This window comes from Aspergillus aculeatinus (assembly GCF_003184765.1).
Source record: "Aspergillus aculeatinus CBS 121060 unplaced genomic scaffold BO66scaffold_19, whole genome shotgun sequence".
NCBI lineage: Eukaryota > Fungi > Ascomycota > Eurotiomycetes > Eurotiales > Aspergillaceae > Aspergillus > Aspergillus aculeatinus.
The window spans coordinates 147570-171421 of NW_020291488.1; the positions used below are offsets into that span (position 1 = coordinate 147570).

Consider the following 23852-nt stretch of genomic DNA (forward strand, 5'->3'; position numbering starts at 1 on the left):
ACTGTCAAGAGATGTGCAGTATCTAGTCAAATGTCAACTCAATTCCCTAGGTGGACTTCATCTAAATGAGTAATATTGTAGAGCGAAGTTCGGCATTTCGGCAGACGCAAGAGTCCTGCGCGTTCTGCCCTTGCGGAATCCCGTACTAATAAGGTTACCGGGGAACTAGTGAGTTAGACCTTAACTATAGTCCGCCATAGTTGAGTTCTGACTCAAGTCCCGACAGATACACCTTGACACGATAGATCGTTAGGATTGCACCTGGTGAAACACATTCGCCAATGGCCACCGTCGAAAAAGATCACCGGCCGAAGGTCTGTTCAGTCTGAAGAGGAATGCTCATGAGAATGTTACTTCTAAACTGTGGACGCAGCCCAGTAGTTTGCGATCGATCATCGCGGGCTCAACCGCCGGTGCCGTCGAGATCGGTAATACCTCGCTATGCTCAGTTAGCCTCCGTTTACAAAAAGCTAAACAGTATTAGCAATCACTTATCCAGCCGAATGTACAGAACAGACAGATCCTGGTTGGTCTATTCTCAATGGCTAATCAATCCTCCAGTTGCAAAGACCCGTACCCAACTCAACCGCAGACTCCCCGATGCAAAGAAACTTCCATGGCCACCATTTGGCTCACAATGGTATGCTGGGTGCACAACCCTAATCATTGGAAATTCGCTTAAGGCAGGAATTCGTGAGTGGTTCTGTTTGTGGTGCTGAGTCTTTGACGCATATTCTGAGACTGATGCGTTGGTTTCGTGGATAGGGTTCGTCGCTTTCGACTGGTTGAAGTCACTCCTGCAAGACGAGAACGGCAAGATCTCGGGGCCCCGAACAGTTGTCGCGGGCTTCGGTGCAGGCTTCACTGAGTCATTGTTGGCAGTGACACCATTTGAGAGTATCAAAACACAACTGTTCGTTAGACCCTGGTCGCCAGCTACTTTATGAGCTTAGGTCACTACTCCTCGTTCAGGCGGACAGAACTGACACCCTGTGGCGCTGTTAGAATTGATGATCGAAAGTCGCAGAAGCCCCGGATGCGTGGGTTCCTGCACGGGAGCAAGATCATTTACCAAGAAAGGGGCCTTCGAGGTTTTTTCCAAGGATTCGTTCCTACAACCGCACGCCAGGCTGCCAACTCGGCGACACGATTCTCGAGTTATACAATGCTGAAACAGATGGCCCAAGGCCAGGTCGCTCCTGGAGAGAAGTTGGGGACTGTGGGCACTTTTGCCATCGGTGGAATAGCCGGCCTTATCACGGTGTAAGCCTGCTGTGGCCCTACTCTCGTCAATGTGGCCGATATCTCTGTCCAGAAGAGTTGCTAATCCATCCCCATCTAGTTACGTTACGCAACCCCTTGATACTGTGAAGACCAGGTTTGTGTTCAAGTCAAACATCTCCTCAGAGACGCGTACTGACACAGTGTTAGGATGCAATCCCTAGAAGCCAGTAAGAATTATAGGAATAGTTTCGTCTGCGCAGCACGCATCTTCAAGGACGAGGGCATTCTGACCTTCTGGTCGGGAGCCGTTCCACGCCTAGCGAGGCTCATCATGAGTGGCGGCATAGTATTCACCATGTATGTGCTCTATCGATTCGTGCATGATATGATCCAATTGCGTAGCCGGCTAATGATAAAACAGGTACGAGAAGACGATGGAGGCATTGGACACATTTGATCCAGAGAGGCGTTATATCTAAGTCGTTATGAAGCTGGTTGGTGTATAGAAACATTACGGGCTGTGTGTGCGCGATTGAGATCGAATTGTAATCGAATGGGCTTGGTAAAAACCTGCTTAACAGCGTAGTTATTATGGCAACATTTGGCACCATCATCTATACACCCATGTCTGCTAAGCACGTCGCTGTACCTCGTGCTTGATCGATGCTTCTGCCGCCATGACTGCGATTTCGCGATCACCAAACCATGTCCGTACACTATCCATTACGGACTCTAACCCCTGCCCACCAGCTAGGACGTCGTCTAGATTGTGCACAGTGAGCCCGCTACGGTGGTCTGTGCAGCGACTTTGCCCATAATTGTACGTGCGGATTTTATCGCCTCGGCCCATTCGGGCAATGCCACCCATAGCTCCTCTCCTGAGCTCAACAAGTTCCTGTTCTCTCGCCTCTCGCCTCTGTTCGGCCAATTTCGCACGCAAAACTTGCCATGCCTTCTTTCGATTAGAATGCTGGGACCGTGAATCTTGCATCGAGACTACGATACCAGTCGGTACATGCGTCAAGCGAATCGCAGATTCGGTCTTGTTCACATGCTGTCCGCCAGCACCACTAGCTCGCATCTTCTCCGTGCGAACTTCCTGTGGGTCAATGTAATAGTCGCTGTTGGGATCATCGAAACCATGCGTTCCATCGGTGCCACTTCCTGTTTCAGGGAAGCTAGGGAGGACCATTACACTCACAGCACTAGTGTGAGTACGGCCCTTGGCTTCCGTAGCCGGGACTCTCTGAACCCTGTGCACGCCTGACTCTGTTCTCATGGTATCGTACGCACCATCCGTTTCTATCTCCAGAACTGCTTCGCTAAGGCGGTCCTCGGCCGACCCTTCTCCGCCTTCTTTCTTGATGATGGTACAACGAAAACCTCGGCGAGAGCAGAAGGCGATATACATCTTCATCAACTCGAAAGCAAACAGGCCCGCTTCATCCCCACCTGCGCCAGGTCGGATCTCGAGCAGGCATGAGAGCTCTGCAAAAGGATGACGAGGAATGAGCGCTTTTTTAAGACTCTCTGATATGCTGGGCAATGTAAGCTTGCTACTTTCTAGGTCTTCAATGGCCAAAGACTTCAATTCGGCTTCCGTTCTTGGATCATCTAGCAAGGACTGTAACTCGGATATGGACTGTGCATTGGTCAGCGCCAGCAGATTGACGTGAGGTACTAAGAAACACATGCTTCGTTTGCATTATCCCACTCCTTTAGAGTGTCTGCAACCTGTGCTAGCTCTCCAATCCTTTTTGCGATCTTGGCGTCAAAGGAATCAGCTAGTTGAGTACTTAGAGCAGCATGCTCGACAGCCAGAGTGCGTGCGTGTGTGAGGAGTGCTGGAGAGAGATCCGATCCTGTTCGTTTGCGCATGAGCCATGGTCGTCGAAAGTACCACACAAGCGTGGAACAAACTGACCTGTTTTGTACGTCCGACGTTGTAGCAGCGACCGTCGATATAGAGAGGCTCTGGCTGGCCGAACCAAACACCGAGAGCAGACCCAAGGCACTCCGAGCATTGTCTATTTCCCGATTTGGCAGACGATATCGGCGACAACATCTAGTGCCACGTACATGCGATTGTAGAGTCTGTTGCTCTCGAAACTTGAACAGCGGCCAATTTTCCACGTGTAATGCTGTCACGTGATGTGTACAATCAGGGACTGTAACCATACTGTACGGCATGAAACAATAACTGGACGGTAACCAGCCGTTGCTTCGGGGCAAGACAAAGCGCAAATTACTGTATGTACGTACAGTACAGTGTCGTAAAGGCCAGACTGGAAGATTGCGACTTGCTGCATCCCGCAACAAACATCTCCAATAATAAATCACCACGGTCAGAGCTGGCTGTTATCAACATTCTCGAAAATATGTAACTTGCTCTCCGACCATCAAAAAGGTCATTCTTACCCGCGTTGCTCCCTGTCACTGGCCGCTTCTTGTCTACGACATCTTATATTGCATACTAATATGAAACCACTTCCATAACATCCTACATTTCCACCGTCCTATACTCATCGATTGGCGTCTCTTCTTTTACAAGATGTTTGTCTCTCCGGGGCTCCTTGCGGTCTTTCTGGCCTTCCTATCGGTCGTAAAAGGCTGGCAACCCTCTCCAATATCTCACGACACTCCACTTTCATCTTTGATCGCATCTGCAAAAACGCATCTTGCCGGTGGCTCGCCCAGGGACGCTCTGCAGTACTTCGATGCGGCCATCTCAAGAGACCCTGCGAACTACCTGGTCCTCTTCCAGAGAGGCGCTGCTTACCTTTCATTAGGCAAGAACTCTCAGGCTTTAGCCGACTTCGATCGCGTTCTGCAATTGAAGCCAGGCTTTGAGAGCGCCCTTCTGCAGCGATCTCGTCTCAGGGCTAAGTCTGCCGATTGGGCAGGAGCTTTAGAGGATCTCGGCGAGGCTGGTAAGGGTTCGTCTCCAGAATTCAAGGAGCTTCAGGAAGCGCACGACTCTGCGCTGCTTGCACAAGAGGCAGAAAAGCTTGGTTCCTGGGATGCCTGCGTTAGCCACGCGAACGTGGCCCTCAGCAAAGCAAGCATGTCTCTAAGCCTTCGACAAACCCGAGCTCATTGTCGGTTTGAGCGGGGGGAGATAGAGGAGGGTCTTAGCGACCTCGCACATATCTCCCAAATATCTCCCGGCTCCTTAGAACCCCATTTGCAGATTTCATCGATGCTATTCTACTCCCTTGGTGACTATGATCGCGGCATTTTTCAGATTCGCAAATGTCTGCATTCAGACCCCGACTCGAAAATCTGCAATCGTCTCTACCGCAGAGAAAAGAAGCTTCTTAAAAGAATTCAGACGATGGAAAGCGCTGCAGCTTCTAGAAAATTCAACAATGTTGTCAATCTGCTGGTGGGAGTCGGTGACGATAGTGGTTTAATAGTCGATGTACAGAACGATGTAAGGCAGGCAAGGGAAGCTGGATATATCCACCCAGCCGCTCCCAATCGGCTCTATGCCTCGCTGGTTGAGAAAACCTGCGAGGCCTACCAGGAGGTTTGTCAATGTCTGTTTTCCGTGATTGTCTGGCTTATCACTAACACTTCTGACCCAGATACAGATCCGTAAACTAGCGGCCTCCTATTGTTCTCAGGCGCTAGATCTGAACCCATCGTCCTTGGCAGGTCTTCTGTATAAAGGCCAAGTGGCCATCGATGAGGATCGCTTTGAAGATGCAATAAGCGTGCTGAATGACGCCAAGGAGCATCATCCCAATTCTAAGAAAATCCAGGACCTGTTACAGAAAGCTCACGTTCTTCAAAAGCGCTCTAGACAAAAGGACTACTATAAGGTTCTGGGTGTCACGCGTGATGCTGATGAGCGTACCATCAAACGTGCATATCGGCAGCTTACAAAACAACATCATCCCGACAAGGTCATATCTCGTGGAGTATCCAAGGAGGAGGCTGAGAAGAAGATGGCTGCCATCAATGAGGCCTACGAAGTCTTATCAGATCCTGAACTAAGAGGACGCTATGACAACGGCGACGATCCCAATGATCCCGAGTCCCAGAAGGGTAATCCATTCCAGTCCGGGCCGTTTGGTAGCGGTCAACAATTCTTTTTTCAACAAGGGGGCCCCCAATTCAAATTCTCCGGGCAGGGTTTCAATTTTCCCGGCGGTGGCTTCCCTTTTCGTTGACAACGGAAGGTTGTATTTGATTTCGAGGGATCTACTCGTCTCGCTATCTTCCATCACTGTCTCTCGGGGAATTACGTGGCTGTTTTTCCCTTGTATCATATATATCTCGCACCTTGTGATCCGGAGATAGGTTTTCCTTTGAAAATTCCAGGCATATATTCAAGGTAACTTTCATACATCCCAGTCTCGAACTTGCAGTAGATTTCGTCCCAACGTGCGAACTTGTGTATCCAATCAATTATGGCAAGAGATATGGGCAGGTTAATCATGATCATTTCTTCGGGCGGTCTGTCAAGGGAACATAGCTGACTTGGAAGATTTTCTCTTTGCTGACGGACCCGTCTGCCTTCTTGTCGACAACCCATATGTACTGTCCGCCGCTTGGCCCAAGACTTCCCGCTTCTCCATCGTCACTGCCCATGTCCACGGGGATGAACAACCGCCCGGGGGTGCGAAGCTGCTCAATCAATACAGGATGTAGCCGTTCAGCGGCCGCGCCGACATGGATGGCGTCATACGGCGCCCCTTGGGACCATCCCAGCCGCCCATCGGAAGCAATGAACTTCACTCTTTCGGACTTGAGGTACTTACGGCCCTGCTCTGACTTGCTCATATTCTCGCAGGCCAATTTGACAAGCTCTGGTATGTGGTCGATACCAATAACTTGGCCGTTTGCTTGATTTGCAGCCGATGGATCAGTGACAAGGTTGGCAAGGACATGGGTCAAGTAGCCTGAACCGGACCCGATGTCCAAGACATGTGAGCCGGGCTTGAGAAAGTCGATAAGATATTCACATGCATGGCCGTGCATATGCGGTGCAGAGATCGTCGCGGCGTGTCCAATTGGCTGCGGTGAATCTGAGTACGGCCTTGACGGCGCATAGTGGGCCCGGTCAACCTTGCATACCTATCTGTCAGACTTCCAACTATAAGATTCACCTCATCCGGATACCGTTGGTTTTTTATCTCGTGGCTGATTCTCGCAGAGATAGTGATCTCCAGGGAGAAGAAAACGAGATTTCTTGGTTGGTGGGTGAGAAGGGAAAGAGGGGGGTTGCTCACGCCTTTCATGGCATCTCTCACCCTCTCACTTTTTATAAGGCCGGTCCTGTAGAGGTTCTCAACCAGTTCGCTGTTGGTTGAACCAGAACAGTACCACGCCATTGTGTATAGCGTCCGGGCGGATTGCGTGCAGGGTATAGTTGTGGCGAAAGTCCCAGCAAGCATATATTCCAGAGTATGCACCCCTGCAGCAGCAGAATGATTACCAGAGACGTGGATCGTTATTACTCGATAGGTGTATATTAGATCAGTATAAAGATCATTCGTTGCTGGACTAATTCAAAAACAACAGGACCTTTGAGGAGTGGATTTCGGAGCAATCCGGACATCCTATGACATCATTTATTGTAACGTACTAGGTCTCGTGATTGTGCAGGTGATTAACAACCGCTTCACATGCATTACTTACTGCAGTTCCCCGCTACAACAAATTAATCCGTCCGGTCCGGTATATTTGTTGTAACAGGGAATCGTTATAGCGAACTTGATAAATACTCAAGTATATTCAGTGAATATATATATATCCTGGGGTGCCGACCCTTATTAAAACCAAACAAGTGACTTTACAAGCTTTATCTAACCTAATAGAGATAAATTCTTACTTATTTAGATATGGTTCTACCTCGATACAACGAATTTTGTCATATTACAAGAATGTCAGCGATTTGAGAACTCAGGGTTGGGGCTATTCCGAACATGTTCGTATGATTTCTGATGGTTCTTAGTTGTTGTTAGCAGCTAGGTTCTCCGCGTGTGAACAAGGGGTACAGCAAAGGCCTTCGGATCACGTGGCCAGATTACCCAGAAACGCCGACAGAAAGTAACGAAATTTGTACGGGGGCAGAAAAACCAAGTAAAGTATTTTCACTGTAGCGGGACTCGTTAGAGCGGGAAACTGCAGCACATGTAGTAACAGACTTGAGTAGCCGAGCTTCTGATATACTTGGACCTTCTGTGATAGACTGAACGTTTTGGTAGTATAGTATGAATTCTCGCTTCATCCCTAATTGCACGTAGTGCTTATGGGACCCTGTTATTGCGGTGTACAGCACTATATATACGGGGAGTTCAGAGAGGCAAGCAGAGGAGGTGGATATATATAAATCAAGCGTTAATCTCCCCCGTATGTTGCCAAATTGGGATAACCCTTAAGCTTACCAGGTGTCGATGCGCTGTACAATAGAACATCAACCAGGCAAGAGTAAATACCTGTATATTTACTGGCCAGACTACTTAGCACTAATATCTGTCCCATAAAGCACCGAAGCCATCGAGGACTAAATACTCCGCAGAGGGCTGGGAATTGACTATTTGCTGACCTAAGCTGGACTAAGTTAACTAGTTAACAAGTTATTAAGTTAACTGGACCAGGAAGCAGAATGAAACCTATTCAATACATTAGAAGCCCGATTAAAGAACCCTACCATCAAAGAAAAGTTATACTATTCCACGGATAATATTAAATGTAAAGTAACCCCGAAGACTCCCGACATAGATATCAACAACCATATAAACCTCAATGCAAAGGCTAAATGCAAATTTAAGAATGTAGTTAGTAACTTGATAGTTAGTCCCTTTCAGTGTAGGCAATGAGGTTTTGTATAGTTTACAGCCTTACCGCCTGCCATCTTTGGCCGTTCTGCCGCCCTTTGCATGGACTCCCGCACCCCAACTGTATTATTGCCTAAGGGAAAGGGAAAGAGTACTCCGTACTCCGTACTTTACAGTGAAAAGGTGACTTGGCTTTAGAAAGTAGGTGAAAAGTCACCTGATGTGTATAGGCGGTGAGTGGTTTTCGTGCCACAGCACCGAAATAACGAGGGTTGGCTGAGCTGCTTTCTGAATCACGACTGTCAGTAAGGGCTCACCTGTACCCTGGTTTATCGCTAGCCTTGAACATTTGGTCATGATAGTCATGTATGTGACTGGCAAAAATCCCCACAGTGGACATGCGACCAACGGACACGTACCGTACTAGTCAATTGCTCTTGACATGTAATCATGGAAAGTGAAGCAGACTCCACCGTTCAAGAAGAGGTCGATATCCTCATGTTCGATTATCTTCTCTGCACAACAATTGACCAACTCCTATGCTACGGAAGAGCGAAGGCGGAAGGGCAGAAGCGAGAAGACCATAATATCGAGTGGTACCTGAGAACAATTGAAAGTATGTATGGCTGAGCTACTGTCTCCATCATCAAAGCACTGACTGTTTCCAATTGCCAAACTAGCAACTAGAGCAGTGTTGTTAGACCCAAGTAGTCTTTCGGATGACATAAATACCAAAGACCGACTGTTGAATTTTGCCGTGATATTTTGTCACCGGTATGCTTTACTACAGAACAGTGCTCCGGTGGTAACTGCTTTGTTCCTACTGGCCAACTTTCTCGCGCTCTGCGAAGGCGAAGGACCAGGGGAGAGCTGGCCAGAGCTCAAGGATGCCATTTCAGCTCACCTGATTATGGCGGCCGCACAAGAGGAGCTCGCGGCGGCCGGCATTCAATCAACCTCGGACTACGACGAGTGTATTCACCGCGTGCACGAGGCCATAGAAGAACAATCGCCGGCGAAAGGACGACAAGGGTATCTGAAATACTTCCAGCCACCTAGCGGTTTGTCGCTAGAGGTTCACCTAAGGGACATATCGAATGAACTACCCGCAGCTCAGCTTGCACGTGCTGTGGTTGAATACCTGACCAACTTAATGCAATCGCTAGATCCACCCATACTGCTGCAGTTAGAGAGAGGGAAACTCGGTGGACTCACCCGTGAAGAGACCAGGCGGCTTAAAGAAAGAGTAGGACTATGAAAGCCACAATTCGGTCATCTGTACAGTTTATAGTCGGACATTGGGGAGACAAATCACAAGACTAGCTGCAATGGTGGGCCTCTCTACATGGATTGAACAGTAACCAATGTCGATAAATGATTTCTAAAACGGACCCATGCAAAACAATATTCTACACGCCAGGATATCAGGAACGCGCGGAGATGGTAATGGTCCCTGGCCCTCCGCTGCCGATCGGTAAACAAGTCGTGGCAAACAGCTTAGCCCAGAAGCATGCGACGGGGGTCTTCAATGTATTCCTTGACCTGGAGTAAGTGATAAGGTTAGTTTCTGAGTTAGAATGCTTCAGGTTCGGTGCCTGACCTTGACAAGGAAAGTGACAGCCTCCCGGCCATCCAGAAGGCGGTGATCGTAAGTCAGAGCAAGATACATCATCTGGTTCAAACGTCAGCATAAGCTAAGAGGACGGTAAGGATGCAGCGAGGACTTACAGGGCGAATTTCGACTTTACCGTTGACGGCAACAGGCTTGTCCTTGATGGCATGAAGTCCAAGAACGGCTTGACCAAGTTAGTCAGTTGTCTACTATGTACTAGCCTAAGGCGTGGGGCCTACCCGTCTGTGGAAGATTAATGATCGGCGTGCCCATGAGAGAGCCGAAAACACCGCCCTGTGAAGTTAGCATTGTCAATGGAGTTCGATGTCAAGTATGGACAAAACACAACTTACATTGCTGATAGTGAAAGAACCTCCGGCCATGTCCTCGATCGTCAACTTGTTGTCGCGGGCCTGGAATGAGAACTTAGATTAAGTTGCGAGATCCAATGAACTTGTGCGACTGACCTTCTTGCCGAGGTCTGCAATGGACTTCTCAATGCCGACAAGGTCCATGGTCTCCGCGTTACGGACCACCGGTGTCACAAGACCCTTTTCAGTGGCGACGGCTACACTGATATCGACATAGTCTCGATAGACAATGGTGTCACCGCCATTCGGCCCTTCAATGGATGCATTGACTGCAGGGACATCTTTCATAGCTAGGACGCATGCACGAGAGAAAGCGCTCATGAATCCCAGCTTGACACCGGTCTTCTTCAGCACATCGTCCTTGTAGAGCTTCCTGAACTCCATGAGAGACGACATGTCCACCTCGTTAAAAGTGGTGAGGGAGGCTGCCGTGTTCTGAGACTGCTTCAAGCGCTCGGCGATTCTCAACCTCATTCTGTTCATCTTCACCTGAACGTGGCATGTCGTGTTAGCGAATTCAAACTAGGCCATGACACAAAGATTATGATAGCAACGAACCCTCCGCTCTTCACGGCCCCCAATGCTGAGTTTGCTGTCCTCGGGGGCCTGCGACTTAGGTGCCGCGGGCTGCGATTTCTCGGGTTCATTTGCCTTGGCGGCGGGCTTCTCGGGAGTGGGCGCTTTTGGTGCCTCAGACGTCTTTGCTTGCTCTGGCTCCGAAGCCGTGGGTTGCTTGGGACTAGCTGGTTCTGCAGACTTTTGAGATGCCTCCTCTTCTTTCTTCGCTTCCGGGGCACCTCCAAGCTCCAGTCTAACAAGGTCCTGACCAACCGTAACGGTGTCCTCCTCGCTCACCAGGAACTCCTTGATCGTGCCAGACTCTGGGGCATTGACGGAGACGTCAATCTAGAACGGGTAAGCGGCTGCTGGGCGTGGAGTATCTCAAAGTCCACGTTTCATGGTCATTAAGCGTTCGTACCTTGTCAGTTTCGATTGTCGCAATCTCCTCATCTCGTTCAACGTAATCCCCGACCTCTGATGATACCGTCAGTGAATTTTAGCAATGTGAACGCCGATAGAGCCTCACGTTTCGAAAACTGCTTCAGGGTGCCTTCGGTGATAGACTCGGCCATCTGTGGGACCTTGACAACAGTGTCCGCTATGGGTCGTCAAGTTAGTGCAGCCGGCAAATATATGGGGTGCTTGATGTACCATAGGTTCTAACTTGGTGGGCTCCGAAGGGAGTAGCGGTAGGGTTGGTGAAGCTTCTGAGCCTTTCTAAGCCGTCTGTTGCTACCCAAGCCGTTTTATCGCGAAGGACTTACCCCAAACCCGTAAACCGTTGCAGAGCCGGGTTCAGCCGACATGCCACTTTAGCATTTCTTTGGAGCGCATTCGAGGCGAAGTTTCTGGGGCGACCGAAAGAAACAGTGCGGAAAGCCTGGGTGCTCCGAGCCAGACGGTGAAAGGGTAGTCGAGAAGCCATGATGACCTAGGTAAAGAAACAGAAAAGAACAATGATGGTTATCAATAGCAACGTCCGAGAAAGACAAGATACAATCCCAAGCCGCTGTATAATCTCTGGGAAGCAGGCGAAGCGAAGACAATTGAGTTGTGATCCAACTTGGAATGCAGGTTCAATTATTGAAAGTAAGTTAAGAGGGAGTGACGAAACTTATGTCGGGGTACGTGAGCTTGAGCCCGGGCCGAGACAACCGGGATTTCCCTCAAGAGCAGCTGCATTTTCCCTGCGACCGGCAAATGAACGGAGTATAATTATTACGCTATTTCGGCTGCCTAGGACTGCCAACTTGGCACTTTTCAGCGCCCGCCAAGGACCGCCGCAGGCCTAATTGTCAAATGAGGTTGAACTCGAAGCCGAGGGCACATTATCGTCATCCCTTTCTTCAACACTGACTTCCCCAGACACAATGCCTCTTAGCGCCGCTGCGTAAGTCAGTCGACTGAACTCCTTCTAGAGACACTCTGACTCTGCATCACAGTTCCCTTTATCGACGGTCCCTCAAACTTGCCCTGGATTGGGCTGTTCACCGTCAGGTTTGGCGAGGACAGGCAGTCTACATTCGCTCACTGTTCGACGCAAATAAAGACGTTCGCGATCCTCGGCAACAGAAGGTATCCTTGAATTGGAGCTGCAATGTACAGTGGTACCAGACCTAGTCTAATAGCGATTCAACAGGTGCTGTTACAGGAAACCGAGAAACTACTTGAGACATGGAAGCACCCGGACCCCTATCGCGCGCCTACTGCCCCAGGAGGTATTTGATTGCTAGTCCAAGCTTGCCGCAAGGATCAGGTGCTAACTTTATATAAGGCAGTAAATGGGAGAGAAACCTTCCTGCCCCCCAGTTGCCTCGTAAGTTCATGCGGTTTGTCCTTGATAACAGACTCTTGCATGTTGTCCGGCACGTCGTACTGACCACCATCAGTCGCTGCCCAGCCTGCGGGCCACTGATCGCCGTCTACAAAGTACTTTAGCTTATCTGTTGCAAAAATACAATTTGAATAGCACTTGCAGGAAGGCTTGTCAAGGCAGTAAACCATAGATATTGAAAAGCAATAGGTATCACTCGCTTGCGTGGCAACAAGAGTCAATACGCCGAGGGCTAGAATGGAGCATATTGAAAAATTGTATCCATAATTCTCGGTATCATTCCATGTCCGTGGACATAATGTACAACCATGAAACTAAAAGCTAAAAGGAAGAAAACAACGCAGAGCCATTAACGTGCCCAGACCAGAACCCCGTTATCACATCAATAAGAGAACCAATCCACGCCGAATCAGAAAACCCAAACCAAAGAAAAATTGTTCACAGCTCCTGGCTACCCGAGCCCTTGCCACTCTTAGGGGTCTTCTTGGGCAAAAGGTCTAAATTGTGTTAGCACTATGTCAGTCAACGTAGATCGAAAACTTGAAACATACTCTGGTGAATGTTGGGAAGGACACCACCCTGAGCAATGGTGACGTGGCCCAGAAGCTTGTTCAACTCCTCATCGTTTCTGATGGCAAGCTGAAGATGGCGAGGGATAATACGGGTCTTCTTGTTGTCACGGGCAGCGTTGCCTGCCAATTCAAGGATTTCGGCGGCGAGATATTCAAGAACGGCGGCAAGGTAAACAGGGGCACCTGGTGTCGTGTTAGGGAAATAGAGGCGAATGGGACGATTCCAAGAGCTTACCAGCACCGACACGCTGGGCGTAGTTCCCCTTGCGGAGAAGACGGTGAACACGACCAACAGGGAACGCAAGACCGGCCTTGGACGAGCGGCTAGAAGACATGATTGGGTTAGCTTCAGTTGTGGCGGGTGGTGGATGGTGGCTCTCACGATTGGGCGTTCTTGCTGCCGCTGGCCTTGCCTCCAGACTTTCCTCCGGTCATTTTGATGATTGTTGTTTTTGTTTGTGAGGGTCGTGCGAAGAAGGTATACGATAAGGTCAGGACGTCGACACGGCGAAAAGGTTAGTTTATGGGGTTAAGGGTTGACGGCGAACGCGAGGGAGCGGAGGACATATATAACAACGCGACAAGGGTGACGTTAGGCTAATGGGGAGCCTTTCAGATCACCCTCTCGCTTAGCGGGGCTAACCAATCAAAGAAGAGATCATATCACCTGGCGCGCATGGCTTGGCGGAGATGGATTTGGCATGATTCAATGGATCCGGGTAGAGGCTACCTTATGGGGTATAGCTCTGTAATGATGGAGATGCGTTTCAATACAGTCATGCTAGCGTGATCTGAGGCGTTCTGTGGCGGTAGGTGACGCGTTCCCCACCCTTTAATCATACAGATCATACGTATTCGATACGGTATTGAAATTCTGCTTCTTTCGCGGACCTCAGGATCAACTAGGCATTTGCGAGCTGGTATAAGTAGCGCGCCTCTCTCGTCACCGCGTCTCCCTCATTTCAGTTTTCCTCATCATCCTGCTCTCCGTTCTTCTCCACGCTACAACTCAACGCAATCCGCCTTCACCTCCACCCTTTACGTTTTAAACACAAAATTCAAGATGCCTCCTAAAGCTGCCGAGAAGAAGCCCAGCACCGGTGGCAAGGCCCCAGCTGGAAAGGCCCCCGCCGAGAAGAAGGAAGCCGGCAAGAAGACTGCCTCTGCCAGCACCGGTGACAAGAAGAAGCGTGGAAAGACCAGGAAGGAGACCTATTCCTCCTACATTTACAAGGGTACGGCCGTTTTACGTGCTTCCATGCACAAAGCTAATTCTCGTTCTAGTCTTGAAGCAAGTCCACCCCGACACTGGTATCTCCACTCGTGCCATGTCCATCCTGAACTCTTTCGTCAACGGTATGTTTAGGTCCTGGCCGTATATTAATCTGATCACAGATGCTGACTTTCTCTAGACATCTTCGAGCGAGTTGCTACCGAGGCTTCGAAGCTCGCTGCTTACAACAAGAAATCCACTATCTCGTCGCGGGAGATCCAGACCTCGTAAGTCACTAATTTAATAAATCATGGGGCGCCAGCTGACGAAAGGTAGTGTGAGGCTCATTCTTCCTGGCGAATTGGCAAAGCACGCGGTGTCCGAGGGCACTAAGGCTGTCACAAAGTACTCTTCTTCTGCCAAATAAGCTTCTTGTTTTGTTTGTTTGTTTCTGCGGGATTGTTTTTATGCTACCTCGTCATCAGCAACGGTTCTGAGGTGGTGGGTTACAGGGTGTTCGCGGGATTTTTCTAATGTGTCATGGGATGGCTTTATTTTTTCCCCTTGGGCCGAATGTTTTTTATGGTTTTCGTGACATGAATGCGGTGTAACATAACACGGATCTGGGGTTGGTCGCGCAATTTTGCCTTCCCTAGCAGAATTCGATTTCTGAATTGCTTTCCATATCCATTTTTTCCATCCACGCAGCTCTACCGGATCGACATACATTGTCAGGAAAGTCTTTCTGGACTAAGGGCCACGCATTCGTTCCGGGTGTCTATTCTGTATCGTCCAATACCTCGACTTCGTCCAGAGCATCTCGCCCCATGTTTGATGTATCCATCTCATTGATGATATGGATGATCGCTCTGCCTTCTACCGATTTCAACCGACTCTCCCAGTCCTGCCAGTCTTCTTCATTTCGGATGAGAAACCCTATAAGCATACTTGGATCCATATCCCGCATGTGAATCCTCCGCAGTCGTCGCGTGTGGTAAGTGTCGATCTCATCTCTCGAGTATGACTGCCCTGTCTCACGGTCTGGAAGCGCTGAGCGGGTGAAGTGGGGGTCGAGATAGAATAAATGCGAACCCTGGTGGCCTACAAAATAATGCGAGGCCGAAGGACGTCCCCTAATGTGTTCATCGCATCAGTTTAGTTTGATGATAGCTACTCGGGGACATACCCTGCTATCCCGACCGACTGGGGGAGTTGTAACGCGGCCTTGAGGCCATTCCAGTATGCCGGTGTCACGCGATCGATGCCCAGTCTTATTCCGACAAGTATGAGCGTTGGTTGAATCACGCCTGTCCCGCTACGTGCGATTTCCAGGAATCTGTCTCGATAAACCTCCCCTGTATCATTTGTGACATATACGTTGAGTGCTGGTTCTTGCCACGAAGTGGAGAGCGCCCTAGCTTGATCTTCAGTTCCAGTCGATACCTTAAGGTTTGGGTTTTACATACTCAATACATCTGGCGGTTGCGGATGGCCCAAACCACTCTCCTGGGAATTTGCCGCATGACTGTGCACCATGCTGTACAAAACGGTGGATCGAGAAGGGGGCACTGGGAGTGTCTGCAAAGAGTGATAGCAAGCTGGCTTCATCATTCTGTCTCTGTCCGCGACGCCAGTCTATCAAGATGTTAGCAGGGTAAAGTGGCCGTCTTTAAGGGTCTGAGACCATGTTTCTCACCCCGCCCCAGTAGCAGAAAGGCCATCGCATTGATCAGTAGGCTTTGGCCTGATCTTATCATACAGCCCCATCCAGTATCTGATGTAAAACCTTGCGTATCCAACAACTGACTTCGTAGTCGGACGCTTAGTGTCATGGATGCATTGGCGTCGTGGCCATCGGTTCTGGGTATTGGTGTGAAGTTCGATCGATAAGTCATCCAGATCCTTGACTCAAAGTCTGAGATGAAGGTCTCTGGCCAAGAATGCTCTGATGTGCCTTGTGTCTTTGAGACCGCTGATGCAACCTCATTGCCTTCGTCACACTCCTCTTGGCCATCATCGGCTATGTGATATGCAGGTATTAGCTGATCTGTTCAATTCGCTGGGGCACTCTTTCTTTTTGTCTCTTCTATCTTGTTTTGTGTATTCGGGACCCTGTGGTTGCGGGTGGGCTTACGGGTCTTGGTCTGCGAGGCTTCTGGCCCCTCGGCAGGAAGGTACTTTATCCCCAAACACCAGATAGGTTCGTGTGGTTCTCTGTCGTTCCTGGGCTCGGGATCCCAGATATACTGCACGATGCGTTTGCTGCAGCGGCCGATATCCGCGGCATTCATGGTTGCTGTGTCCCTTTGAGTACGCACGGTGCTCAGTTCTGGTCACTCAAGGGGATGGAAGGTTGTCGCCGGTTCGGTTGCTACGTCAGTGTCCGGCGGGGTGTGGGTCCAAGACATCGCCGGCCCGCTTGGGTCATGCGGAATGGGCCATATGAGCACCGGTGCTGCACCATTTGGCTGAAAAGGCTCTCGTTAGGTGGAGTAACAGGATGGGCATGGCATTTATAATTTATGTTACTGGTTGCCCTAACAAAATCTTTAATGGGGCGTTCTTTTGTTCTTTACTTTACTGTGTGTTCCAAGTCCCTCATTTGGGGCGTAATGCTGGTGAAGTTTATACAATGGTAGAAGAATATATAAACACATGAGGCCGGACGACTATGATAGGGCCTCACAAAGAAATATCCTATACTTCAGAGACGAAGTATCTGAAGGACTATATATGCATCGTGGAAATACCTACTAAGGGCACATACCTATCTGAAGCAGGCAGTGCAGACATGCCTGGACTGGCAGCTTCAGTGATCTACCGTGTAGATAGTAGATACCCACCCAGGTGGAGTGTGGACATCGGATCCCCCCCGCGGTCATTCACTCACCGCCCGCCCGAGGAAGTGGAAAACCCAGAGCCGCCCCCTCGGGTAAGTTTTGAAAGTAACTACTGCAATTCTTACACATCGCTTACATCCTCAGGTACATCCCTCACTGCCGCAAGCAATCACGCACACAAAAGAGCGGCTCCAGGATGCCACGGTCCAAGGTGAAGCCGAGGGTTAAGAAGAATAAAGGAACAGTATCCAGCCTTCAAGGTACTGGCACCTGTTTACCATGAATACTCACATGTTCATGCTGACGCCACAGAAGCCACAGGCAAAAACCATCTTACACTGCAACAAGAAGCACGCAACACAGAGGGCCGCAGCTCACGAAGGGTAGACACCTCTCTTCGCCACCACGTGATACAATTCGTCAGCGCAGGAAACACGCCATCAGATTTAGATCAAGAAAAAAGTCCACGGCCTCCAGAACCTCTTTACAAACCCCAGGATCTGTCAAATGGAGAGTCATCTGATGCTGTCACGAATTCAAGCCCATCATTTGTAGTTGACCATGACCAATGCCACTTCGAACTGCCTGAGGAGGGTCTCACTCCTAGAGCCACATCGGACATAGCCACATCATGGTCTCCGAATACAGATGACTCCAGCGAGGACGAGGTGGTTTTCTCGGGGCGCCGAAATAAGGTCGCCGAGCACACTCACAGAGAACCAGGGTCGATATCCGTCGCCAAGTGTGCAGACATACCCAGCCCCGCCGACGACACAAGGCGCACACTCCCTCCTGATATATGCCCCGAAAGTGTCCCACCGTTCAGACCCGACATAGCCCCAGCAGGAGAGTCCTCGGTTGGACAGGGGCTGGGTGAATGTCCAGATTATATCAGTCTCAAGGTCAAAAGGACAGACAAGAAGGAGAAGACGATGCGGAGGCTTTCCAAGACAGACGAAGACGCTGTCCTAGCTGATTATATCGCAAACATGGATGATGAATATTCTATCCTGCAGGGCGGACGCAGCCAGGATAGAGGTTCTGAAGCGTATACCATGGCGAAGACAGGTCATTCACCACGTTTCAACAGCAGCAGGGGACGTGCCGATAGAGCAACATCATCTCGTATTGTAGCCGCTCGCCAGGGTTCCTCAAAGGAGTGCGTCGACCGTGCAGGATGTAGGTGGAAATATTCTTGCAATATATGCTCTCATGCTAACTGTACTAGGCAATGATTCGGAGGTGAGACTGACAACACAGGGCCTGTTGATTGCCCCAGGTACGGATGGACACAGGGAAAGCAGTCAACTGATCGACAATGATCCCGAGCACGCGGAGGGGGGTGGATTGAACAGCACAGTGCTGCCAGACTCGTCCTCTGATATTGATTCTGCTCATGGAAACGAATGGGAGACTCGAGATCCCTCTTCAGATGTTCAACAAGAACATGACGAAGAGGAAAGCATGTTTGCATCGGCGAATGCGTTTGCTGACGCGCTAGATCTTGATCCTTACTACGGGTTTGATATCATGGACTTCAACCGACCCAGTCTGAAGCAAAAGCCCAAACGGACTGGTCGTGGATTCAATGCTTACTTACCCGACAGTGACTTGGAGGCGGAACTCTTGATTGCATGGGAAACCGACCGCGCTAGGAAAAAATCGAGAAAGCAGCAAAGAGAGCAACTTCGCTCTGAAGGGTTGCTTGGTCGACGAAATGCCGAGCCAGATCTCAGGGTGAAGTATGCGAAAGGAATGGACAGCACCGAACTGAAGATGGAAATACGACTTTTTCTGCTGTCAACAAAGCATAGGTACCTTCCGACACCTTCATTGTATTCTCCAGTATTTAGACTAACGCAATATGGCACCAACAGCTTGGTTCTCCCTCCAATGGCGAAGCAACAACGAAAGCTAGTGCATGAACTGGCAAACATGTTGTGTCTCACTTCGCAGTCACGGGGTAAAGGAACAAATCGATTTCCAATCATGAACAAGACGTCACGGACTCCAGGCTTTACCCAGCAAACCATCCCTCAATTGGAACGAATACTGTCGAAGGGCAAGTACGTCCAACGAGGCTCCAAATCTTGGGACCACAAGGCGACAAAACCAGCGAAAGCTCGACGTGGCCGCCCCGACGCATCGGCAACATACATGGATGGGGAAGTTGTTGGTGCTTCGGCACCAGAAATTGGCGCAGGAAACCGAGGGAGGGCTATGCTTGAAAAGATGGGTTGGAGCATTGGCACACCCTTGGGGGCTACCAACAACAAGGGTATCCTACAGCCGGTGGCGCACGTTGTAAAGAACTCTAGGGCTGGCCTTGGCTAGATTGACGTCTTAGGAGACGCCTGCAGCAGGCCTCGCTAATCACTTTGATCAAAGTTCGTTTTGTAGAAGCAGCTTGCCAGTAGTACTTCATGAAGTTTTCGAGATATAGCTACTGGTGGTTGCCCACCAAGTGACACGAGAATTTGCAACAAAGGAGGGCTTGATGCAGTCGAGATATCCACGCTATATTGCTCAATGCGACAAAATCACCTCTTGGTTGCAAGTGCCTGCACCCGGAGCTGAGCATGGTTAGACTTTCTGATATGGGTAAAAAGCTGTGATCTAGAGGCAAAGTCGACACCACAGGTAGCACATCGGCGGTCTTGAGCCTGGTTCTCGGCTTGTTGGGCTTTCTTCAGACGCTTTAGCTTGGCCTTTCCCAATTTTGCTGGAGTCACCGGTGGCTGCTCGTGTATCTGTGTTGCCGACAAATTTTCAGTTAGATCATTCATTGTGTCTGCCGGATTTTGTATATCATCGTCTATTAGCTGAAGTCGACCCTCCACACAATCTCGAGGCGCATAGTCAGTGTCACAATCTGAACTATCATTTGCCTCCTTAGAGGAACTGGAAGTAGCGATGATGCCAGTACATGGGCTATCATGTTTGTCGAGATGGTTGTCTTCACCCTCTGGTTCTGCATTTGAACTACTGCAATCCAGCGATTCGTGACTTGGTGAAGCTGAACGTGACTTCTTGTTCATGTCTAGAACAGATGTTGAGCTGTTACATGGCAAGGCGGTTGTTTTCTGCGCAGAGGTGAGGGTGGAGAAATCATCCACCAACCCCAGCTGCTTATTCTCAGCCCTCATTTCTCTTTGCAACTGTTTGACGGCCTTGATATGCTTCTTGCTTCGTTCGTGTGTCTCAAATTGTTTAGTACTCTTGAAGCTTTTATCACACACAACACAATCAAAAAGCTCTACCGCGACATCTGAGACATTGAAGCTGCCATCGGAATCAATCTCACTGTGATCTTGTGACATCGCCCACTCTGGTGCGACATATTCGCGAAACTTGGCTTGATTGACTGCTCGTGACCTGGCAGCTTGCGCAGCAGTGGAACGACGAAGAAATTCTTGTCGCTGAGATTCATTCTGAACATTGGACTTGTATCGAGGGTCACGCTTTTTAACAAACGCCACAAGCGACCGGACTGCATCATTGAATTCCCGAATTCCATCCTCACGTAGACGTTTGTTCTCTTTCTCCATCAGCCGCCTAACACGTCGGTCTGGGGCCTCTGAATACCGGTATCTATCTTTCCATGCGAATGTCTTTGTGGTTGAGAAGCCACTCCAGGCCACGTAAAATGGACGCACAACTTCCTCATATCCATCGTCACGACGACCAAAGGTTGGATACTTTGCTGTATTTGTTCCTTCGCCGGAGGTACTTAGCTCTTCCTCCAGAGCGAGACGTGAGAAAATCTCACGAAGACCACCATAGAATCCCTCAGGGGAATCAGAGAACTCCATTCGAGGACTGAATTGTGAAAACAGCCCGAATATATCACCTGCAGTCGTGATTTTGGTATTGTTTGATAATCTGACATCTTCAAAATTTCCATCCAGCCCTAAAATGGCTTCTTGATGGGAATCATACCAGGCGCGCTCTTGGGGATCTGAGAGCACTTCGTAAGCAGCCTGAACCTCCGCAAATAACTTCGTCGCGTTTTCCACGTTTCCAAAGTTCTTGTCAGGATGTAACTCCAGAGCTTTTTTCCTGTATGCCTTTTTAATTCTTTTTAAGCAGCCGGCAGATGGTGTCAGTCTAAAGTGAGCCAGACAGAGAAGATGAGAAGGGAAGGGAGGGCCAAAAGAAATTGCTTACTCTTCTCCAGATGCGTCTCGAGCGACCTGCAAGAGTTCATAATACCCGATCCTCTTATTCTTATCAACAGAGGTCCCGGGTTCTTCAGTGTTGGTTGTGGAGTAATATTGGCCCATTCCTGCGGTATTTGTTCCTCAATGCTAATAAGGAAGGATTGGAGGACATATGTGACGAATTATGGTTACTCTTACTACGTAGGTCAACAAAAAAAGTACCCGAGTATCCGCCTAACTCTGATTCGTGTTCTCCAACCTCAAATGATATCGGTACATACAGGTGCTCACTAGTGTGGCGACTCATTGCGTTGCTCAGTCTTGTATTGGGGTCATTTTGTCATACTCTCACAAGTCATCCTTATATACTTGTTTAGCGGTATGGTTTTGTCTCTTGATTGCCTCCCTGAAGAGCTGCTACAACACGTCCTTTATCACTGTGAACCATTCTCCACGGCTGCATTAGAACGAACAGCTCGCAGATTTCGTGGAGTCACTAGTGAACCGACACTATGGCGCTATTATTGTTTGACACAGTTCAAATATTGGGCCCCTGGTCACGAACTGTCTAAGAGGTTGACAGCTCCCATATCAAGTACAGATTGGAAACAGCTCTATGTAACGAAGCATACAAGCTACCGCGCAACTACACGCCTGCTGAACAATATCCTCTGCAGTCAGGCTGGGAGGATCGAGCAGATCCAAGCCATAACTGATCTTGGATACGATGCTAAAGATGCTCTTTCACATAACATCTCTGTGGGGTCCGAGGCAGAAGACCATTTGGCACGGAGGTTGGTACCATTAACTTCATATTCTTTCTGCCTGCCATATTGTTTAACCATACGTCTACCATGAAAGATATTACGCCAGAGCGGTCTTGTCCTGTCTCCATCGAAGCTTTGCCATCCGGGAATGGGAGAACCTTAGACGTGGAGAAGTTGTGTCTTTAACTAGGGCGCTTGGAGCGTTCGATCTATTCATCCCGGAGAGTGGGTTTGGCAGTCTGGAAGAGGTAGGCTATCATCTTAAATTGGGAGTGTCACCATAACTGACTGGCTTTGAAGATCGTCATTAAATTGGATAATGTCACATCGCTATTTATCGAGAACCACCCACAATTTCAACAATTAACCTGTCGTAATAAGGCTAGAGCCATCGCAGGCTTCCTTCGAGCGAACAATTTCAATGGTATTGAACCAGGAAGGAGTTATCACCGCCTGGAGCATAATTTCTTAGGTGTTTCACTGAATGATCCTGCTCACAACTCACTTCCTCTAGTCTCGGCTGCTATTTACTGCCATGTTGCACAGAAACTAGGCCTCGACGCCAGACCATGCGGATTTCCTTTTCACGTTCACGTAATTATCATGCCTGTGACCGGATATGATGTCGATGGTCATGCAGTCGAAGCTGGAATGCGAGGAGGCCCTATTTATATGGATCCGTTCAGATCAGACAAGGAGACACCAGTTACGGATCTGCAGCATCAGTTGAACTTTCTGGGAGCCTCCGCTGCGGAGCAATCGACGTTCCTTGGGAAGTCTGAGGTGTCGGAGATCGTGCTTCGTTCCAGCAAGAACATATTAAACTCTATTCAGCGCGGTAGTGATTCTGACGACGTACATTTTGCGTCAGTTGATTTGGCCAGTGCAAAATATGCCGCTGTCTGGTCATCTATGCTACTTTCAGATCCGGCTCGCTCTATCGAGTTGAGGCATAACCTTCCATGGTTAATGGAGCTTCTAGCCATGGAATTTCCATCAGATGTAAATCTGGTAGAGCACTTCATCACTCCTATTTTCAACGGTATGGCTGAGCATGACAACATCTTGGAAAGCCTTCATGTTATGCGGGCTGTGGACGGGATTCCGAGGGAGGTCAAAAAGCGCTCCGCTCAAGATGGCAGCGTCAGGTATCGAATTGGCCAGGTTTTCAGGCATCGCCGATACGCATACCGCGCCATTATTACTGGGTGGGATGTGGAGTGTGGTGCGGGTGAGCAATGGATGAGACGTATGGGAGTGGACAATCTTCGAAATGGTCGACACCAGAGTTTCTATCATGTACTGTATGTGACTGTGTTTGATAAGGTTACTAACCGACTGTGAGGCTAACAATTCCAGTGTTGAGGATAGAAGTGTTCGGTACGTGGCAGAAGAAAGCATTGAGCCTCTTGTCACAGAGATAGCAGATTTGCCACACAGTTTGGTTGCAATTGCAGGCAAACACTTCAAGAGATGGGATAATGATAGAAGGGTTTTTGTGAGTAATATTACCGACGAATATCCAGATGATTAATAAGTATGGTATCTTGGTGTTGACCACTATGTACTATATTATTCTATCATATGACTAAATTTCTTCTTTAAAAAAAGCCTCTACTAGGACTATACATCTTGTTATTTCTACTAGCGTAGTGTTCGTCGGTATTGTGGGGAGAAAAGCGCGCCGGGTGAGGGTGGAGGGAAAAGGAAGGGAAAAGGACTCAACAAAAGCTTGAATGCTTTCTTGCATACTGAATAGAAACTGTCAGCAAACCTGCCATGGAAGGTTCAGGTTTTCCACTTTAATACCGGCATAATTTACACATGATTTCTTAGCGCTAAAATAAATTTTATACTAATAGACTAGTATTAATTTTTACCAATAGGCATGTAGACTAAAATATTAGTAA

General features: G+C 49.0%; 14 protein-coding genes across 14 annotated transcripts; 7 read left to right on the forward strand and 7 right to left on the reverse strand.

The window, feature by feature from the left end:
* The first annotated feature begins 129 nt into the window (after positions 1-129).
* Positions 130-1779, forward strand: BO66DRAFT_62701 (putative mitochondrial tricarboxylate transporter (Ctp)). The gene is made up of 9 exons (XM_025653455.1): positions 130-314; positions 374-428; positions 485-505; positions 562-693; positions 766-913; positions 1006-1263; positions 1343-1378; positions 1432-1581; positions 1646-1779. The coding sequence occupies exons 1-9, from the start codon at positions 282-284 to the stop codon at positions 1701-1703; spliced, it is 891 nt and encodes a 296-aa protein (XP_025504848.1). The 5' UTR covers positions 130-281; the 3' UTR covers positions 1704-1779.
* On the reverse strand, positions 1669-3315 carry BO66DRAFT_391202 (putative mitochondrial translation release factor (RF-1)). Its single transcript, XM_025647197.1, has 3 exons — positions 3149-3315; positions 2920-3086; positions 1669-2866 (listed from the first exon to the last, which is right to left on the reverse strand). The coding sequence occupies exons 1-3, from the start codon at positions 3246-3248 to the stop codon at positions 1856-1858; spliced, it is 1278 nt and encodes a 425-aa protein (XP_025504849.1). The 5' UTR covers positions 3249-3315; the 3' UTR covers positions 1669-1855.
* A 460-nt stretch (positions 3316-3775) lies between these two features.
* Positions 3776-5399, forward strand: BO66DRAFT_410787 (DnaJ and TPR domain protein; the record flags this gene model as incomplete). Its single annotated transcript, XM_025649262.1, has 2 exons — positions 3776-4753; positions 4812-5399. The coding sequence occupies 2 exons, from the start codon at positions 3776-3778 to the stop codon at positions 5397-5399; spliced, it is 1566 nt and encodes a 521-aa protein (XP_025504850.1).
* Positions 5400-5670: 271 nt separating this feature from the next.
* On the reverse strand, positions 5671-6563 carry BO66DRAFT_400811 (protein-L-isoaspartate O-methyltransferase; the record flags this gene model as incomplete). The annotated part of the gene is made up of 2 exons (XM_025648736.1): positions 5671-6268; positions 6307-6563. The coding sequence occupies 2 exons, from the start codon at positions 6561-6563 to the stop codon at positions 5671-5673; spliced, it is 855 nt and encodes a 284-aa protein (XP_025504851.1).
* A 1743-nt stretch (positions 6564-8306) lies between these two features.
* Positions 8307-9353, forward strand: BO66DRAFT_63263 (uncharacterized protein). Its single transcript, XM_025653457.1, has 3 exons — positions 8307-8378; positions 8440-8628; positions 8693-9353. Exons 2-3 carry the CDS (start codon positions 8463-8465, stop codon positions 9268-9270), a joined length of 744 nt encoding a protein of 247 aa, XP_025504852.1. The 5' UTR covers positions 8307-8378; positions 8440-8462; the 3' UTR covers positions 9271-9353.
* Positions 9284-10485, reverse strand: BO66DRAFT_391206 (putative dihydrolipoamide succinyltransferase). Its single transcript, XM_025647198.1, has 6 exons — positions 10092-10485; positions 9978-10037; positions 9864-9918; positions 9741-9808; positions 9613-9684; positions 9284-9554 (listed from the first exon to the last, which is right to left on the reverse strand). The coding sequence occupies exons 1-6, from the start codon at positions 10467-10469 to the stop codon at positions 9510-9512; spliced, it is 678 nt and encodes a 225-aa protein (XP_025504853.1). The 5' UTR covers positions 10470-10485; the 3' UTR covers positions 9284-9509.
* Positions 10486-10859: 374 nt separating this feature from the next.
* Positions 10860-11331, reverse strand: BO66DRAFT_391207 (uncharacterized protein; the record flags this gene model as incomplete). Its single annotated transcript, XM_025647199.1, has 2 exons — positions 11083-11331; positions 10860-11030 (listed from the first exon to the last, which is right to left on the reverse strand). Coding segments are annotated over exons 1-2 (175 nt in total), but the record flags the coding sequence as incomplete, so codon positions are not given.
* Positions 11332-11926: 595 nt separating this feature from the next.
* Positions 11927-12626, forward strand: BO66DRAFT_410790 (NADH dehydrogenase [ubiquinone] 1 beta subcomplex subunit 9; the record flags this gene model as incomplete). Its single annotated transcript, XM_025649263.1, has 5 exons — positions 11927-11946; positions 11999-12131; positions 12196-12274; positions 12331-12372; positions 12580-12626. 5 exons carry the CDS (start codon positions 11927-11929, stop codon positions 12624-12626), a joined length of 321 nt encoding a protein of 106 aa, XP_025504855.1.
* A 123-nt stretch (positions 12627-12749) lies between these two features.
* Positions 12750-13452, reverse strand: BO66DRAFT_372518 (histone H2A). The gene is made up of 4 exons (XM_025645501.1): positions 13345-13452; positions 13198-13286; positions 12942-13145; positions 12750-12887 (listed from the first exon to the last, which is right to left on the reverse strand). The coding sequence occupies exons 1-4, from the start codon at positions 13395-13397 to the stop codon at positions 12829-12831; spliced, it is 405 nt and encodes a 134-aa protein (XP_025504856.1). The 5' UTR covers positions 13398-13452; the 3' UTR covers positions 12750-12828.
* Positions 13453-13998: 546 nt separating this feature from the next.
* BO66DRAFT_419898 (histone H2B family protein) lies at positions 13999-14619 on the forward strand. Its single transcript, XM_025649846.1, has 4 exons — positions 13999-14197; positions 14247-14318; positions 14375-14462; positions 14512-14619. The coding sequence occupies exons 1-4, from the start codon at positions 14026-14028 to the stop codon at positions 14600-14602; spliced, it is 423 nt and encodes a 140-aa protein (XP_025504857.1). The 5' UTR covers positions 13999-14025; the 3' UTR covers positions 14603-14619.
* A 98-nt stretch (positions 14620-14717) lies between these two features.
* Positions 14718-16641, reverse strand: BO66DRAFT_470791 (cysteine protease ATG4). Its single transcript, XM_025652816.1, has 5 exons — positions 16310-16641; positions 15872-16195; positions 15642-15810; positions 15362-15589; positions 14718-15308 (listed from the first exon to the last, which is right to left on the reverse strand). The coding sequence occupies exons 1-5, from the start codon at positions 16464-16466 to the stop codon at positions 14954-14956; spliced, it is 1233 nt and encodes a 410-aa protein (XP_025504858.1). The 5' UTR covers positions 16467-16641; the 3' UTR covers positions 14718-14953.
* A 382-nt stretch (positions 16642-17023) lies between these two features.
* Positions 17024-19452, forward strand: BO66DRAFT_63564 (putative R3H and G-patch domain protein). The gene is made up of 3 exons (XM_025653458.1): positions 17024-17275; positions 17331-18194; positions 18244-19452. Exons 1-3 carry the CDS (start codon positions 17212-17214, stop codon positions 19347-19349), a joined length of 2034 nt encoding a protein of 677 aa, XP_025504859.1. The 5' UTR covers positions 17024-17211; the 3' UTR covers positions 19350-19452.
* Positions 19453-19555: 103 nt separating this feature from the next.
* BO66DRAFT_320977 (putative C2H2 finger domain protein) lies at positions 19556-21298 on the reverse strand (the record flags this gene model as incomplete). Its single annotated transcript, XM_025643693.1, has 3 exons — positions 19556-19946; positions 20043-21074; positions 21183-21298. 3 exons carry the CDS (start codon positions 21296-21298, stop codon positions 19556-19558), a joined length of 1539 nt encoding a protein of 512 aa, XP_025504860.1.
* Positions 21081-23478, forward strand: BO66DRAFT_391212 (YccV-like-domain-containing protein; the record flags this gene model as incomplete). The annotated part of the gene is made up of 4 exons (XM_025647200.1): positions 21081-21969; positions 22037-22190; positions 22243-23246; positions 23302-23478. The coding sequence occupies exons 1-4, from the start codon at positions 21557-21559 to the stop codon at positions 23474-23476; spliced, it is 1746 nt and encodes a 581-aa protein (XP_025504861.1). The 5' UTR covers positions 21081-21556.
* Between the last annotated feature and the right edge of the window lie 374 nt (positions 23479-23852).